Genomic DNA, 13,920 nt, shown 5'->3' on the forward strand with positions numbered 1-13,920 from the left:
CCAGGTATCCGCGACAGCAATAAGCAGAAGATCATTGGAGCTGGACGCTGTAGCACTTATGCGGCTGCAGTATTAGAGACAGGATATCACTCCTGTTCTCAAGGCTCTTCATTGGCTTCCTGTTGAGTTTAGAATTACGTTTAGAATCCTTCTCTTCACTTTACAAAGACTTGAATGGTATGGCTCCAATCAGTCTCCTGGGCGCTCTATCGCCATATCAGCTTAACAGAGCACTTCGCCCTCATAATACAGGGGCTACTGCTGACTCACAGGACGTAGAGAGTATTGCTGCAAAGCTCCGGCTTTACGGAATCAACTTCCGGCCCATGTTAAAGAAGCAGAAGCACAATCTCTCTCCACCTTTAAGACTATAGGCTCAAACTATTCCTCTTTGAAAAAGCGCATGGTGAGGTCCGCTTTAGGTACAGCTCTACACTGCGCAATTATCCACCTGCTGCTTCACTGCTGACTATACCTTTGGACAGCTTTACGGTTTGAAAGTCTGGGTCATTGCTGCTTTCCAAACTGTTCGTGTCTGAGGGCAAAAGCGGGAGCATATTTCCATCAAGCGAAATAGTAATTATTGCAGATATTGATTTTGCCTCCTTGTGTCCAGCCCCGCATCTACCACAAATCCATTTCTCTCATAATGCGCGATATATATAATGTGGCCGCTCGGTAATTACTTGCAGATTCTGTCAAAGGACAACTTAATTAGTTTCGCAACTAATGCAGGTTTTGTCATTTAGTGAACGAGGCGAGGACAAAGGTGGCGAACGAGGATGCTAACACGCCGTGCGTCATCGGAATACATGAGCACGATCCATCGCCGGTGTTTCCAAGCCGTCGGAAGGGAAGGCAGCACAGATTGTACCGTAACCATGGAATCAGATACAAAGATGATTCGGCGGCACAAAGAAAAGCAACCTTGAGAGCGCCCGCGAGCTCTTTTGCCGAGGCCGTAGCACAGCGCGGCACAGGCAGAGGCACTTCTGAATGAAATAATAAAGAAGCCGAGAGGAGAAAAGGAAAGGGATGGTGGGGCGCAGGGGCAAGGGCTGATAGCGTTCTCGTGTCGCGCGGGCCGAAAAATAGGCGCCGTGTTTTGACAGCGAGCTCTCCCGGACTGCATTAGGGGTCCATTAGGTGCCATCCCCGCCACACTATAGCGCCAGACCCCGGCACATTAAATCTTCATTGTGCTATTCAGGGCTATTTTGGACAGTGTGCAAGATGGGGTGTGGAAATGTACCGTGGGGCTGTTGAATGGTTGAGGGATTAGCAGAGAATATACTAAAAAACCTTGTATTTATGTCCTGTTGTAAATCCTAATGTTCATGTGTGACATCATCCCTATGGCAGTGTCCTTGTGAAGGGCAAATTTAAATGACAACACCTGAAGTGAGAGCTGGAAGGCATAGAAGAATGTCACTGAAAACTATGAATACAAATGAGGTACAGGTAGGAGTTAATAATATGGCTTACACATAAAGCATTTACAAACACAGGTTGATCGTGAACTGATCATGGCAAATATTACTGTTGTAAGACTTGAGAAAGAGCAGGAATATTTGTATTATATGTATATGATTATATTGTATTATATTTGACTTTTTCAAGATTTGGTAATAGTTTAGAAAGTACAAACAAGTTTTTAAGTAATTGTTTCCATCAGCCTGCACGGAGAGTACAGTTGGAAATTAGCCCATATCATATTGCACGTCTTCAGTTTGAGGTTCATGTATATTGCTCTTTGTCCCTATTGAAACACAAATAGATAAACTTAAATAAAAGGAAAGGAAAGGAATTCGACACAAATGAATATTGAACTAATAATAAACCAATGCTTTGCAAATGCCTGTTCCTAATGGTTGACAAATGACACATAGCGTAAAGTACTGAATCATCAACTCCTTACTTACTAACTTGCGTCGGTAAAGACTTTATTATTAAGCGTTACCGGGTAAAGTATTATGTAAAAATATGCATACTGAATAAAGTGAGGTCTAACAACTTTGAACATGAAAATTGACTTCAACCAGTAAAGGGAGCTACATCTTGAACCACAAACAGCATGAAGCTGTAGTCTTCATCCAACATGGGCATGTCACCAGCTCACCACTGCTCTTTGACCAGAGTGTTTTGGACAGATGCAAACCACTACAGGCTGGGAAGCTTTGGACATGCCATGACCATTTGGCGATAGTCATTCTCTCTTGACTCCTATGGGCATGTGTGGGCACTTTCCAGATGCCAAGTTGTTTAGAACAATGGTGCTTGGAAATACAGCAGAATTCACTAGCATTAGTTAAAGCAGAACTAAGTAACTCATGCCCCTAGAGGCCATAAGCGCCACTGCAGGTGTTGTAGCATGCTACGTTTTTTTACTCAGTAAGTGTCCGTCAGAGTAAATATTACGCTGACAGAAAAGACAAAGGGAGAGAATGTTATTGTACATCCAATCAATTACACAATGGAGATTTTTTTTTTTTTCACTCAAACTTGGCAGTAAATACTGTTTAAGTAGCCCGCAGTTAGCTTTGCCCATTAGCCTGTTAGCTTCTTCTTCCTGATTGTATTAGTATGTATTGCGCCTCCGACCCGTAGACAGCAAAGTTGCAATTGTGTTTTTTTGGCCAGAGACACTGGGGGAGATGAAAGACCCCCCAATCATTCCATTAACACTTGTATTACCCCCAGAGGGACGATTTATTGAGGTAAACAAGCGCGTTTCACTAAACACACGTTTCACTAAACCTCAGTGAATATGAACATGCTGCATGTCATCCTGAAGCACAGGACCTGGAGAATTCAGATCGCCGCGCAAAATGCCGCAGCTAGCAACAGCATGCTAATGCTAACGGAAGCATGCTAATGCTAACGGCAACTAATCAAAGCGGGTACAGAAACCATGACGGAATCACCTAAAGTAATAGAATTAAAAAATATATATCATAAAAAAAATATGGCTGGAAAAGTCAGCCATAAACATCGGTCAAAACATCGGCCATGCATATCGGCATTGGCTAATAAAAATCCCCAAACAACGGTATCAGCCTAAGAAAAACCCATATCGTTCGACTTCTAATTATCACCATAGAAAATAGCTTCGTAAACATCGTCAGCCGTGTCAAGTGTTGTTCCTGTTAATTATTAAGATTCATGGAAATTTTGTGTATCAGTCTTCTACTGTATATTCCAACTCCTTCCAAGGCGCATGTGTGGAAGAAATGCATATCTTCCCCCCACATCATGATTGTGGACACATTTAAAGCAGCTGAAGCAGTAAAGATATAAACGCAGTGATACATTAAAGCGGTTCTTGCGTTTGCTGCAGTGAAATGATCTTTATTCATCTCACAGAGGCGCTGGCTGGATATGGAAATGCTCCAAAGAGTGGCAGATCAAAGCGTGAGCCATGTGTTCTCCACTGCAGGCACATCTGAGCATGAGAGCTAATTCCGTACCTGAGGTCCACCGGGGCCCGGCTAATGCCTCTGTGCAGCTCCCGCTTGTTTTTTTTGTTTTTTTTTCTACGCATTTCCATCTCCTACTTTTTAGCAAACGAGGATGCAGCCACGGGAAGACAGCTCAGAGTTCAAAGCCGAGAAAGAGGACACAGCATTGAGGCTGCAGTTGTAAAGTGCCATTAAAATTAGCTACAGTCTTTTTCATTCTCTTTTGTTTATCATATTGTAAATCCCTTTTCCCTCGCAACGAAACAGATTAATTGAACTCACTTAAAAGTTTATTTGGGTGTTTTAAGGGTTTGTAAAGACCTGCCACTTGCCAAACGTACAGGCCGAAGTGATGCTAATGACAAACTGATCGCGACAAATGTAAAATCGATATCTAATCAGATGTAAGTTAAACAGTAAGCATTATGCAGCACGAGCTTGGCAGTCCAAATTTGTCACGCAATTGTTCTGCAAAACACCTCATTGAGAACAGTGACATTGCGATAATGCCTTGATCAGGGTTAGTGGATATAAGAGTCGTTGCTACCAAACAAGTTGCACGGGAATGCATATTCATATATGCCCTTCCTGCCCTAAGCAGACTCAGTACTGTGTGACTGGAGTGGACAGTGCGGATCTGTGCCTTTATAAAGGACACAGCAGCATGCGCCTTGTGTCAGATTTGGCCTTGAGATGCTAACGCTAACAGGACACTTAAGTCTGTGTTTTTGAACCTGTTTAATGCTAATGTCTTATGTCAGATTTGGCTTTGAGATGCTAACACTAACAGGAGCGTTAAATCTGTGTTTTTGAACCTGTTGAATGCTAATTTCTTATGTCACATTTGGCTTTGAGATGCTAGCGCTAACAAGAGAGTTAAATCTGTGTTTTTGAACCTGTTGAATGCTAATTTCTTATGTCAGATTTGGCTTTGAGATGCTAGCGCTAACAGGAGAGTTAAATCTGTGTTTTTGAACCTGTTGAATGCTAATTTCTTATGTCAGATTTGGCTTTTGGCTTTTGTTTTTGAACCTGTTGAATGCTAATTTCTTATGTCAGATTCGGCTTGAGATGCTAACGCTAACAGGAGCGTTAAGTTGAATGCTACTTTGCTGTTGGGTGCGTACCGATGTTCCCCGGGTCCGATGTTCCCCGGGTCCGATGTTCCCCCACTTGTATTGACGGGGGAACATCGGACCCGGGGAACATCGGTACCTCGCATATTAAAAAGTCCCGATGTTCCCCCGTCAATACAAGTGCCAACGCTGCACGCGATCAGGGTAGATTTACGCACAGGCATAATGCAGCGCTCTTCATTCATCAGGCAAAACGTAAAGCAATCATCAGCAAATATAAGTAGGCTACTCATGCCCCAACACTACGTTAGCCTGTAGTGTTCTCTGGAGCCGGTCACAGCGGAGGGTGCAAGCAGGGATGACATGTCGAGGCAACATCTGCACAGAGACAGCCAGATGTGCACGTCCTGCAGACAAAGGTACAGACCGCGCAGATGTCTCTGTCCTGGAGAGGCAGTGAACACTGAATGATCAGGACCGTGGGGTGGGCTAAGGACAAAAGTGGGTGTTCACAGGTCCACCCGCGGTGCCGCGTAATTGTGCCATAAGCCCCGATCACTTTTCCTTTGCTGCGCTTCCTCGGCGTTCTCATTTAATATAGGCTATGGATCGTTTTATGTCAAAAAACAGCGGCGCAAACACAGTTCAACGTCATTCAGTCTCACTGGCCTCAGTGGTGCCTCTCAGAGCGTCTGATGGCCGAAGCACAGTGCGTAATGCGCGCATGACAGGCGGCGGCACTGGGAGAGGAGTGAGGACGCAATGCATGTTGCCCCATTCGTAAAAAGATCCCTAATTTAATGTGTATAAGGCTGGAGTGCAGCCATCAGAAAAGACTTGCTGAGAATTAGGAGCGGCTATGGCATGAGCCGCTGCACTTGGCTCTCCGCGCGCCGCGTGATGGACTACGCTGGGGCTCACGGACAATCACAAGAAAAAAACATGGATTTAAGCACGATCGAGCTACAACAACGAACCAATCAAGCAGGTTGCGAGGATAAACGGGGGAGATCTGTTTACAAAAAAGAAAAGCGGCTGTGGGTGAGTTTGGTGTTGCTAAACTGCGACACGTTCTTATTCTGAGGTTGTACAAAAATGTTGTAGGCTATTACAATGCGAGATCTACAAGACTTATAGTATGTTATAAAGTAGCCTAATCACTAGGCTAGTTATGAGCGAAACCAAGCCGCTTGTTGCTCCATTATCCGCGCGTACAGGGCCGCTCTGTGCCAAGCGGTGAAGAGAGAGGCGGGGGGCGTGTTCACTGCTTGCATCGGTCGGGGAACACCGGACCCTCCGGCGTCCGGAGGGTCCGGTGTTCCCCGAGGTACGGGGGAACATCGGACCCGGGGAACATCGGACCCGGGGAACATCGGGCCGACCCCTTGCTGTTAGTCTGGATTGACTTTTTTCTAATGTTGCTTTCAAATCTCTTGTCAATCTTTTGCAAGCAATTCAAGCCATCACACTCATTCCAGCAAGCTAGTTTGTTTACATTGGACGTGAGCATAGATACAGGCAGCAACGCGTCGTACAGAAAACCTCTCCACTCTTTTTAGCCGTTTTCTGGCAAACTATAAACATATTTATCGCGCCCAAATAAAGTCAAGTCAAAATCGGGCCCCAGCAGATGTTTTTTCACAGCAAATTGTTCAATAGAAGCGAAAAAAAAAAAAAAGGCACTTGTTGCTAACGTTAGCTAAAGTGAGCTTCCTGGTTAGCATTTCTTTAGCGTTTTTTAAGTATTCATGGATTGTTGAACCACTTTGCTCCTTTCGATGTAGCTGTATCTTTATTTAAGAGAAAAATATATTCATAATTCAGCACTTGTTAAAGGAATAGGCCACTGTTTTTACATTCTGAGATAATTATGTTCTTACCTTAGCTGGTACCTTTGCTGGTCTTTGTGCACGCGCTCAGTCACAAACATGTTGTTAGCATTTAGCCTCTCCTAGCATAGGTATAGCTCTGGGGTGAAGCTAGAAGTTACCAAGCTGTTCCACATTTTCCCTATTTAAATACAGCTATGTGAAACGTTACACAATCCAAGTCTAGTTTCACAAGATGAAACATGTCGATTTTCTAAGCGGATAAAAGGGGCACTATATTGTGAGGCGTAATAACACCTGGAGTACTTCGACATCCGCGCAGTAATGTCGTAGAGCTTCACCCCATGCTGGGAGAGGCTAAATGCTAACAACATTTACGTGACTGAGTGAGCGCATGCAAAAAGACCAAACAGTTACGCATCAACTTGTCCAAGCTATGGTGAGAACATTATCTCAGTATGGAAAAACAGTGGCATTTAAGGTAATGGTGGAGCAATGGGAGACATTTCTTTTTTTTCCCCCTTCCCCCAATTCCAAAGGTATCTATATCTATTGACTGTAGAATAGCAATGGACAAAGTGATGGTGGCTTCCCCCATAGAGTTCAGCGCTGGCTAACTGAAGCTTGTTCATGCTTACCAGTTTTTGAAGCCAGTTTTTGGAGCCAGTTGTTGGAGCCAGCTGTTGCGCGTGTTCAGACTTGTGTTCAATAATGACTTAAAGGAAAGTTTTAATGGAAAGTCCAATACAGCAAGGAACGTCCAGAGCCTGCCCCCATTTCTGATTAGCTTCAGCAGCTAACAGCAAAGCTACATCCATGTTTTTTCACAGTCCGTGGTCAGCTACCTTTGGATTTTCAACCATTTTCCAGCTGTAAGGTCATCCGAAGCAAAAACCTGTACAAAGTGTGATCCAGTGCTGACCTGAGAGCTGGAATTAACTACGTTGTTCTGTTTTGATAGTGAGGCTATTGCTGCCTTTATGGACTCTTATATATATCGACCCATCATCTTGTGAAGGTAAAGCATTAACTCTCCACAAGTACGTCATACAAACCACTTCAATAATACTGAGCCATCACTATAACTGTGGCCATACTGCGCAGTGCTCTCCTATTAAACTAATGCACTGAGCAGAACAATCTCATGCCCGTGGAGAGGGTTATGAAAATGGCCTCCAATCACCATCATCTTCCACTGAGCACTGTTCACTTCACATTATGAACTGTGGCAAATGAAATGACCTCATCAGCTATACCCCATGCTTGTTATTGCGCAACATTGCACCTATGGCAACAGCACGTCAGCCCTCTACAACACAGAGAAATGCATGGTGAACCCCATGTTTTTCTTCAAAGCTTTGGAGGCATTTCTCATTATCAACGTGATCTCAAATACCATTTTTAAAAAGAGCTGCACTAATGTTTCTTTCCACTTGACCTCAGAGGTCAAAATTTCCAAGCTCAGACCAGGAAATTTCAACTGGAATGCACACCAAACTCTGTAATTGCGACTCGGAAACTCGGTGGCAGAATCACCGAATCCAAGAAGGAGCATTTAAAGATGGCTGCGCCCTATGTGACATGCAGCTAAAAGGAATGTATGAAACTCGTGCTGAAAAATCACTGCATTTACGATAATTATAATGAATACATTATACAACCATTATAATAATAACAGTTCTAATCTGACTTAGAAAACAAAATAACTAGACCTAGCACCTGTGATCAATACATTTTTTTGTAATAATAATAATATTTTTTTTATTATTCATGTTATATTTTACGTTACACTACACAATATCCTTGTGAGGAGTATGGAGAAATGTAACAAGAGAGGAAGAAAAAACAAAACAATAACAAAACAAACAAACAAAGAAACAAAAACGATTAAGAAATACGAGAATTACCCGATTGGGTTACATTTTATTTTACACTACCTTGAAACATTGTATCCAAGCAAATTTAGTCCAATGTAATCTGCTTTGTAACAATGTGTAAAAACCTGTGCCTATGTAGTATACACAATGGAATAATGTGTATTTGTACTTTGGAGGTACATAATGTAATGTTAGGGTTAGAGTTAGAGTTTTTTTACACTATGTATCTCCAAACTACTAATACATGTTATTCCGTTGTGCATCTAACCCATTGGTACAAGTTATTACATAACACAGCACATTACATTGTTCTAATTCTTTGAGCTGTTTTTTGTAATTTAGTTTTTGTCACATTTTTGTTGTTGTTGAAAAAATATAATTTGACTAAAATTATGATGAAACATTTAGTCGACAAAATTAGCACTGCTATACACTAGTATAAATATACAAGACCAAAAATGGCAGCAAAAACAAAACAAATTCCTCTATATAATAGTATACGCCTTTAGAACGCTGTGATGTCACCTGCAACCCAGCAATTCTAGCTGGAGACAGGTGATTTTTAATGGAACACCTACATAGGTGTGCAGAGGCGCATCGCTCCAGTGTTCAAATCGTTAGCCACATAGCATAATTGCCAAACTCATTTTTGTTTTGATTTTGGAAAACATGTAAAAAGACGTTTTATAGGAAACACATTGTTTTTCTCTTATTGCCATTTTAACAATAGAAAATTACTTAGGCAGTTATGCCATGTGGCTAACGAAATGCTACATTGTGTTAGCTAATCGTGTTAAAGGGTAATTGATGATTAGAAAACCATCATGCAATTGTGCTAGCACTGCTGATTAGAGAAGCTGTAGAATTGGACTGGGTGACCCCAAACTTTTAAGGCGTCGTGTCAATTCTTCAGTATAAACATAACAGAGTTGAATATGAACTACAAGAATGTTGTGATACTGTGATATATTTCTGACACTATATTACTATGAAGCTTTCTGTGCTCAAACGTGAGCAACAAAGCAATGATTGTTTCTGACCTGGACAACTGGAACGCTACAACTTGGAGAAAACGTTTGATCAGTGCAACTCAGCAAAAGAAACGAAATGACCAAAGTAAAAAAGATTATTCAAGACTAGCGCAAACAAAGCAAGGAAAATAAATAAATATATAATGTCTGAATTATTTCTATCTCAGGTAGCAACTATTCTCTAACTGATAAATGACTTTAAAACCTAATAAAACCTCATGGAAAACACCCAGGCAGAAGCTTGATGAACCGACTAAGAGGCAGGGCTACAAATCAACAGCACTGGGATAGAGAAACAGATAAAAAAAAACAAAAAAACAACCCATTCCGTTTGAATTTTATTTACGGCCAATTACAGGATGCTAATGCTATGCTAATGTCTCCCTGGTTTTATGTGGTGCTAATGAAGCCCAGCCTTCAGTTCAGACGGCACCCACCTGCACGGTTCACTCTCCCATTCTGCCCGGTGACCTCTCTGGCACAAACGGGCCGGCTATTTACAGGCTTCACTCGGGCTAAACACATCACACAGATTAGCTTCTATTGGCATGCACACGTCTCTGTCACCAAAACAAACGTCACACCAGGTACAAATGTGGAGGCACTGCCAATGGACTACAGAGAGGCAACTGTGTATTAAGTAGGTTACTCCAAGAAAGAGAAAGAGACTCGGTTGGACCACTTACTACTACTACTACTACTACTACTTCTACTACTACGAATGAGTAAAAATAAATGGATGAAAAACACAATTTAATGGAGGAGTTTCAGTATCAGTGATATAAAGTACTGGTACTCTTTTCTTGAAAAACATGGCAGGCTTCTTCTCACTGAGCCTAAATAATGCAGGCACAGTCCATATAGGCTCGTGGCTGGGTTACAACCTTCTATGCAAAGGTGTGATCAAAAATGTATGGGTGAATGATGATGGCTTTTGCTTCATATTTGCCATTTCAACCAACTTTGCAACAAAAGCAAAAATACTACCCCGACATGACATATTTCCTCATTTTATTCTTTTTTTTTTTTACCCCAGACAAAGCTAGATCAAGTCCAGTGGCATTTCTTTTGATTAAAATGGCTGTCACGTTTGGTTTCTGTCCCACTTCCCACGTCTGTACTTGAGGTTTTATTATCACCCTCTCTGCCCAAACTAAATGACAAAACTGCAGTTAATTCACAGCCACAAGCCTCTTTTTCGACAATTAATCAAGTCCTTTTTTTAATCTATTCTCTAGCAATACAGTAGGCCCTCACTCCCATTTACTTTTGCCCTATCAGAGTGTAAACATACAAACTTGACATTGTCCGTGTCAACTTCTGCTCGGTGAGAGAAATGTCTTGGAGCTGTGGTGAGGAAGTGATAATGACTATGGAAGAACTGAGGCCAGAGAAATTGTATTTAATGTGTGAAGTTTTGTGTTGTTTGCCCCATACTGTGGCCAACTAACGATGAAAGCAGCTATGGGCAAAGCCAAAGCCAAAAGTTGTTGAAATTGTATTTTATTTAGAAGTCACATTCACTAGTCAGTTGCAATATGTATAATGTAATAAAAAAAAGGATTTAAATGATAACGCTGATATAAAAGTCTGTAACAAACCAGAATAAATGGAGCGGTTTACCCAACTAGCAGCTAGGAGGTACAGTATATATACACATATAGGTATATCTGTTGTGGCAATTTAAAAACGCCAAAGCTAACGGATTCGGATTTTGTTCGTCTCTGATTCACTAGCTGAATTACTTTACTTTTACTTTGCTTCGTTATCTCCACAGGTAGAAATGTGTAGTTCAGCCGACATACAGTACACATAAATAGCAAACTTAAATGTGCAGCGCAGTTACTTCATACATTAAGAACTATTCTCTACTTGGTTGACAGAAACATTACCACAGACATGTCAGAAAATCAATGGAGGCCACTATCCATTCCATATCTCTGGAGGCTAGCAGTGTAAACACACGTGTGTCATGACACAACAATCCAGCCACAGGATCATTACACTGAGACAGGACATGATTGTGGTAAATGATATCATGCATCAATATGAAGAAGCAATCAGACATTCTGCCCATAGTAACTGCCAATGAGTCACAGAGACATATTTTACAGGCAAGATGCCACGGGCTGTGAGATGTCTTATGTAACAGTCTCATACATGAATCACTCTCAACTTCAAACGGAAGTTGAAAGACGATCTGCCATCTCTCACACCCTATTGAAAAGTTACATGTTTTCACTTCCTGTGTTGTTAGTGAGTAGTTGCAACATGTAATCCATCCATCATGAATTTGTCCAAATGCAGCCGGAAATTTAGACTTGTTTTTAAAAATAATATTTTAGCCTTGAAATGACATTGCTTCATGTTAATTATGCTTTATGCCATAATATATAGTAATGCACGTACAAATGTCCTGCAGCTATCCAAGACAGCCATGAAATAGTTTTACATCCATAATTGGCAATAATTAGCAATTTACCCCAAAGCACTTGATGTGCATTGATTTAGGTTTAGTTCAACACTGATCCTATTACAAATGTCCACAGTCCAGTTTATTGATCAAGCCTTGGGTCAAGGAGCTGAATAGTTTGTTTCCAACTGAAACTTGATTCAAAATCCAGAAGTTAATGTCTAGTCTGTCACTGTCTCACCTCCAAAACTGCACCCATTCCCTTCACTGTGTGCTTGAATAGTCTATAGAAACAGCATACCTTCACTGTCAATCTCCTCTGCCTTTACTGTGTTAAGCCAGTGGAGCATTGCAGGACTTACCCATAGACATCTGCCATGAGTCAGTCAGGTGCAGGGCTTACTCAAGCGTATTGTGTACACTGCTTGTGCATACAATTAGAGATGCTGAGGCCTAACAACCAACATCTTGCATAGGCATGGAGCCCGGGGCAGCCTTCAACCGGACACTGATTGATTGGATACGATTTACCTCAGTCCATTTTTCAACCTTAAGTAGCAGGAGAAGCTAAGAAGCACTGCCTGGGCTGCCATTCTTTAGTGTATTGACATGAGACATCAATGGCAATGACAGGGAAGGGGTGGACTGTAATATGACCAGTCTGTCCCACAGTTGAAGACCGTATTGTCTTCCATTTTGGATTTTATTATTTATTTATTATTATTTTATTGCCCTACGTAGCATGAACCCTGATTCTAATGCTCATAACAAAAGACTGTAGCATATTGTTCACCACCGGGCAATACCCCACACACTCCAGCCAGTGTTGAAAAATAATGAGCCTCTCAGAACAGATCTGATTTGCAAAGACAGCTTAGCAGAGTCTCCATGTAGCCTTAGCTTCACTCTTCTTAGCCAGCCTCTATGCTATTTCTAACAGCGAGCAGGCTGTGACAGGCTTCATCATACAGTGCGCAGAAAGATGTTGTGTAATACAATGCTTAATGATGCACAGGCCTACATTAGAGAGGCTAATTAGATTTAAATATAGGCTATAATAATGGCATTTCTCATGAGGGTGCGCTGGTACTGGTGCATGCACCGTGTTAGGCTACTGGGGCTAGTAACAAACCATCACAATCCGAAGAATTACGCGTAAAAGCAGCATCGGTATGTGAATAAAACATTATGAATCCTTCCGTAGCTCGCCTTTAATAATCACAAGCATTGCTCTACATGCCACCGCTAAAGCTCCACCTCACACAGTGGAAGAATAGCCTCTTCTTTTCCAATCGAAAACAAGGCAAAGACGTGATTTCAGCGGCGGTCGTCGGTCGTTATGGTCTTACCTCGGAGGAAGATTAGCGGCGATAAAGACCCAGAGAAGCAGCTTGAGTGGAAGGGAAGGCTTCGCCATTGCTGTCGAGCCTTTGGAGGCTAAATTTGGTGAAGCCATCGACAGCGACTCGGGTTCCCTTCTTCGTAGCAGATGTCCGTCTCCCCCTCTCCCTCTCTCTCTCTCACTCTTTTTATTTTTTTTTTTTTTTTTTTTTTTGGCGCGTTCCCCCTCTTCTAACGAAACATCACGCGCGTTGTAGCGGGGTCTGCCTGTGCCGAAGGTGGACCCGAGACTGGCGGACCGAAGGGGCGCTGTGCGAGCGGAGTCCGATCAGCCTCGGCGCGGGATCGATGCAGGAGTCGAGACTTGGGTGATTTGGTACGGCTCGTGTTGTTGCGCGCTCTTCTCCCCCCCCCCCCCCCTTTCCGCGCTGCTGGTCTAGTCCAAAACGCGATCAGACCCTTACAGCAAGGCCCCGGACGCAGGGACTGCACGGTGCGAAGGAGAAAGCTACGGTGCACAGGCTAGTGTCTGACGGAGAAGCGGGAGGGGATAAAAAGCACCGGGAGTCTGAAGGCTGAGCGCGGATTAAACGCGGGGTCAGGGAGCCAGTGATGCACGTTGCTGCAGCGAACATCAACACATGCGTGGTTTCAGCAGGCGGAAGCAAGCGCCGCTCACCAGGGCATCCGGGGCTGAGTGGCCACTGGGAAAATATCATTTATCATGTTTCATCGTCACAAAAGGGGCCACACAAAAAAAACAATATTAAATCTACAAACATTATTTTTTGTGACTTCACTCACTGGGGCCTCTTTTGTCACAATATAATCACAATTTAATAATAATAATAATAATAATAATAATAATAATAATAATAATAATAATAATAATAAT

The 13,920-nt window shown here is 42.4% G+C and overlaps 1 protein-coding gene across 2 annotated transcripts in view; it reads right to left on the bottom strand.

Annotated features, from left to right (window-relative positions):
* The window catches only part of gabrg2 (gamma-aminobutyric acid type A receptor subunit gamma2), a 96,179-nt gene extending 82,539 nt beyond the window's left edge, over positions 1-13,640 (bottom strand). The window contains exon 1 of one of the 2 annotated variants that reach the window (XM_079565989.1): positions 13,034-13,640. In XM_079565989.1, the coding sequence (XP_079422115.1) occupies positions 13,034-13,140 (107 nt within the window). In that variant the 5' untranslated portion in view covers positions 13,141-13,640. The remainder of the gene's footprint in view (positions 1-13,033) is intronic. The other variant, XM_079565990.1, reaches the window with a different exon arrangement.
* Between the last annotated feature and the right edge of the window lie 280 nt (positions 13,641-13,920).

The sequence above is a fragment of the Gobius niger genome (assembly GCF_951799975.1).
Source record: "Gobius niger genome assembly, chromosome: 11".
Lineage (NCBI taxonomy): Eukaryota > Metazoa > Chordata > Actinopteri > Gobiiformes > Gobiidae > Gobius > Gobius niger.